This window comes from Saccostrea echinata, unplaced genomic scaffold (assembly GCF_033153115.1).
Source record: "Saccostrea echinata isolate AGI-Se365-2 ecotype Australia unplaced genomic scaffold, CSIRO_AGI_Sech_v1 ptg000047l, whole genome shotgun sequence".
Lineage (NCBI taxonomy): Eukaryota > Metazoa > Mollusca > Bivalvia > Ostreida > Ostreidae > Saccostrea > Saccostrea echinata.
Window position 1 is genome coordinate 2,620,573 of NW_026889796.1, and position 5,465 is coordinate 2,626,037.

The 5,465-nt window shown below is 33.0% G+C and overlaps 1 protein-coding gene across 1 annotated transcript; it reads left to right on the forward strand.

The window, feature by feature from the left end:
- The first annotated feature begins 522 nt into the window (after window positions 1-522).
- Window positions 523-5,166, forward strand: LOC133202742 (uncharacterized). Its single transcript, XM_061338615.1, has 4 exons — window positions 523-570; window positions 1,278-1,385; window positions 3,181-3,288; window positions 4,586-5,166. Exons 1-4 carry the CDS (start codon window positions 529-531, stop codon window positions 5,042-5,044), a joined length of 717 nt encoding a protein of 238 aa, XP_061194599.1. The 5' UTR covers window positions 523-528; the 3' UTR covers window positions 5,045-5,166.
- The last annotated feature ends 299 nt before the right edge of the window (window positions 5,167-5,465 follow it).

A 5,465-nucleotide genomic window follows, 5' to 3' on the forward strand; every position in this document is an offset into this window, starting at 1 on the left:
GTATGGTAAGGCGAAATCGTTTCCTAAAATTTACGAGACTTGTATTATTACGAGGGTTTTTCACTAATACCGGGGGCCGACGTGTTTTTTATTTGGTGGTTGATACAAGGACATAAATCTGTTCCTATCAAGTCCAGACTTCGGGGTTGTTTTTAACTGTTTAATGCAGTTTGGCTATCCTCTTTTATACCCAGGATCGCAAATCATTTTCTTGTTAGAAGAGCCAGTCAGTTGTATACAAATCACTAGCCAAGTTCGTACCAATTAATCTTTAGCTTCTAAATAAAAAGCAATTAACATTTTCTTAATTTAGAAGTCTACAGTGAATAACTGGGAACTCTCCCTTAATCATTTGTATGTTTATTTTGGCTTTATGAATTCAAGGCTTAACAAACACTTAGGGTATTGTTATCAACCCCCAAGACAAACCCTGAATCGCGATTGGATGGAACAAAAGGTTAGAGATTATAAATAAACTTGCTAACTAGAACTAAGCGGAAATTTCAAAAAAGTTTCAGCTTTAAGACAATGGATTTCTTGTACATTGTGACTTTTGTAGGAGCTTTATTGGTAAGATTTCAGTGAAAAAAAAGGATATAACATTTCTCTTATTAAATACATTAAAACCATATCTATTAATAGTATATAGATTGATAGATATAGCCTATACTGAAAAAAAAAAACATTTAAGAAAATGATAGTCTTAAATTTCTTTCTTTCTTTTTTAAATCACTCTTTGTTACTTTCGTATAGATCTGGATTTGGACTGAATCGTCAATTCCTAGTTTTGATTTATTTATTGATAAAAAAAAATATCTTTTTTAAATTTGAAAAGTAACTACTAGTATCTTATTAAATGCTAAACTGGTCCATATTTTAGTCTTAATAAGATGCACCACATTCAAAGCAAAATTTCAAATTAGGAAATTCAAAGTTAATATGTAGAGACGGCAGACATTGGACAAAAAATTTAAATCTGTCCAATATTCTTTCTTATTTGTCAGATTCCAAATCTTTTCAGTAATGTTATTTCAGTCTAAGTTCAAACTCGGAGTGTTCTTAGAACTTTCGCAATATTGCAAGAGTTTTTGATCACCTTAACTGCTAAAATTTCTTCAGTAATTGGACATTTTTTCTCCATTTCCTTTTTCTTTTTTTTTTTAATTAGAATTTTTTTTAAAATGATTTTTTAAAAATAATACTGTATATAATTTTGTTATTGTAATTTTTTTTTTTGGTCGAGAAAAAAACCAGACTGATCTTTTTTTGTTTTTCAGTATTGCGAGGGCCGGTATTTCCGACCGTTTCCGATTTCTTCCGAGCCTCAGTCTGTGTTTGATGCCATTGAGAGGAATACAGATTTACATTACAACGATAAAGATAACGTAGGTGTTATGAAATATACATACTTATCAGAAGTAAAAAGAAAAAAGGTGCTTGAATCGGCAAATGAAAAATGTCGCGTTATCCAAAGATGTATGATATTTAAAAAAAAACAGTTTCTTTAAGAATCTACAGATCATATGCATGTGCATAGTCTAAAATTTCTGATGATAATCATTTTTACCTCAAGCAGAAAAAAACTGCAGAAATTGTTGAATTCATAGATTAAACAGTGAATTTGTATGGACAAGCTTTACAAGGATAAATAATCTGCCATAGTATTAAGCGCTGAAGCCCTTGGATCTCAGAATATGAATGGTTTGCGATATTACTGTCCTAAGAAGTTAAAAATTGTGCTTTACTTAAGCAAGTATATAATATACCTTCCTAAAATAAAATATTCGAAATTTGTTACAATGTTATACCTTTAATGTAAGTTTATTAGGAATTTATGTCAAAATGTATGTCGATAGGTCTACCGGTATATGCTAAGCTTAGTTGTCTTCAAAATTACAGATATTGTAACATGTGTAGGCACACTTGTACATCTATGAACGCAAGACAAAACTGAACAGGACACCTGGGCATATACGTTTAGAAAACAAATATATATTTTATAGCTATTTGTTCAAAATTTTTTTGCGAACCAGATGACGAAGATGGTCTGTATCGTGTGAATTTATTGCGTAACAAGACCCGTAGAAATTGCCTTTCTGGGTGCGACACTGTTCGAATGACATAATTTCATCAAATCGTACTTTATTACAATAGTCGGAAGACAAACAGATAACCCATATCTCATATATGACAATCCATTCTGACCAGAAGGAAAAAGTTCCTGGATACCGGATTATTTGTTCCTGATGATAAACAGATTCCAAGACAACCGCTCGCTTACATCTGAATTCTATTGTAACTACTGATAGAATATTTAGCATATTTTAAAATTCTTTCTACTTTGATGATTCTAAGAGGTCATTCTGACCGATTCCGAATTGAAAATAAATTAATTCGGGTTAAATAAAGGTCTGTAAGAAGACAATTCGCGGATTTCAAGCAAGAGTGCATTTGATTTTCTATTTTTACCTTTCCACGCTTAGATACTAGTTATGGGTTAAATAGGGAAAACGATTATAATAGCTTTTTTTTTATCTTTCTCCAACAGAAGTTGTTGTGACATGTACGCTGGTGATCATGTTTTACAAAAGAACTCGAAATCAAGCGAATATGAATCGCTTATGAATTAGCTCAGATTTGTAGCTCGCTGGTCTGAAAAAAAAAATTGGAATGGAACTGCAGATCTGTAGCTCTTTGGTCTGAAAAACTTGGGAGGGAGGACCTTTTTTTCGGAGAGCTACTGTTCTGCAGCTGCATATTAATATGACCTCAATCAATACAAAAATGTCTACGATTTTAAGAATATCCATGTCAGGACTTCTTTTCCTTCTAGGCTTATAATATTCGACATGCCTGCATGATCATAACGTAATATTAATCATCATGACCTTGACGTCTGGGGTCCTCATACTCAAGTATTTAGTTTTGACATTAGTCTCCATAACAGTCCTTTAATCCGTATTCTCTCTGATCTAAGCGCAACATTTTATGTGTTATCAATTTCATGCTGTAATGTGTATATGATATGTTTCCAAATTCGGTATGCAACTGTAGTATTGTAGCAACTAGATCCATTTTCATGATCTTGCTTTTAATTTAAAATTAAACCATTTGCCGACCTTTTTTTCTTCTACAGAAAAATGATAGTTAACTTATTATTCGATTATATCATATTTTAAGGGAATAACAGTTATTCGAGATGTTGACTTCCGGTCCTGTTATATCACAGACTACGACCCGGAATGGAGGTTGGACCAGGACAGTAAGATTGCCGTTATGGCGGCTGTGGTAAGTTGTGTATTTTTATCGTTTTGACGAATGAGTGCGAAAGCCGGATAGGCTCATTTTTGAGAAAACTAAGAGAAACCTCTTTATAACTTACTATCTTGTAATATGAAGTTAAATATCTCGTTATAACGATTTCGTATCTAGTAATAATGAGTTAGGATTCAGAGTCGCCGGGTAAAACGAATTACCGGGTAGTTACTAGTATCCGTTATAACGAGGTAGTTTTCTCATTATTACGAGATAATAGAAATTGATCATAAGAGTTGAAATCTCTAATTAGATTTCTTTACTCATCAAAATATGATTATCGATAGCAACTTTACCGTAATTCAACCCTAGAGATAAATAGTTTCAACCATTTAATCAATTGACTTCAAGTTAAATTCGACTGATAATCATTAATTCAAAATCGATTAAAAACTACTGGGTCCAAACTACTGCAATTTTCATTCCTAAATTGCTATTATATTTTCTCGAAAGAACAAACAACTATCTCGTTATATCGAGATATATCGTTATCTCCTTCTAACGAGAAAGCTGTATGATCTCCTTATAATGAGATTATAATAACTCTTTATAATGAGATACTGTACTGACTCGTTATTACGACATATTAACTCCTTATAACTAAATTACTAACTTGTTATAACGAGGTAACTAACTCGTTATAACGAGATAACCATCTCGTTTTAACGAGATAACTAACTTGTTATAACGAGATTCTAACTCGGTATATGTGCCAGCGGGCACGAAGTGGATATAGTTGAGGTGAGGTAACACGTTATAACTCGAGATAATCATCTCATTGTAACAAAAAACTAACTTAATATTATAACAAGATAATTAACTAGTTAGAACAAGATCCTAACTCGTTATAACGAATTCAATATTTTTATATGCCTTCTCAGAAATGAACCTTTACGGCTTCCGTACAAGAGGAACGTTGGCTTTGATGAAAAAGTTTGTGTTCATATTTTCTCTCCAAAAACGATGTCTTAAAATTCATGTACAGTATAATTCATTTAGCTCTCTCTTTTTAATCTAAACAATTTAAGGTTCATTGATACTCTGATAAGAGAGATAACTCTTAACGACATAAATGTCTATTATTCCTTTATAAAATTTTTCAAGTTGAAATGTTTTTATTGTCCAAATTTGCCCCGCAAGCCATGATGCAATTGTTTTTATTTTACTTATAAAATACATATCTTTTGGAAAATCATAAGCGTTAAAGCAACATTTTGTATGAGTGAACAGAGGGTTTATGAACCTTAATATCTTATTATATTTTATTCAGACGCCAAAAATAATGAGGAACGAGGACTTACTCAGTCAGTTCATTAATCATGTTGGTCCAATTGTTGGCAAACTCTGCAGAACAAGTAAAATATACGAAGTTAAATCTACAGACATAGACCAACACATCGACGAGTCGCCAGTTTCTGAAACACCACCCGTGCCACGTGTTCCATCACCTCGGAAAATATATTACGACAGCGGAGAACCCGAGGTTCCAAGGCCATTCAGAATCCCCACCAAAAAACCCGAGTTCCAGAAACACAATGAGCATGAAGAAATTAGATTCCCCACAAAAAGACCAGAATTCAGCGGTTTCCAACACCGACCGTTTGCGCATGAGCAACATGCTCATCAAGTTCCTGCAAGACATGACGCTGGACAATTTGTGGTTCCCAGACCTTTTCAGCAGGCTGTTCCCCAGCTGAAACACCGTGGTCACGGACACTTCCGAAAATAAAGCAAAAAAGATGAAGTCGTTGTTCCTGTTCCTTTGCGGCAGGGGACATCTTAGAGACAAAAGTAGATTTAAGAGAAGAGAGATCCACAATTCACGCACAGTTTATTTTCTTTTTGGCAACTTTCACGAGTCTCCTAAGTTGTGCTGTATTGTTCTATCGTAATTTATCGTCATTATATTTCTTTTCAAAATAAATTATATATTATACATTCTGAATACATGCATGTATATATCATAAGAGATAGTGTTCATATTCGTTTATTTCTTTCGAAACTTTTCAGAGAACTAGTAAAATGCATGCACTTAATTTTCTTCAATTTTGGGCATAATGGTCTATTCCCGTCATAATTAGTCGAATAAAAGATATTCCAGCTTTCTTGGAGGACATGATCCCAACTTTAAGTCTCTTCTTAACCACAGA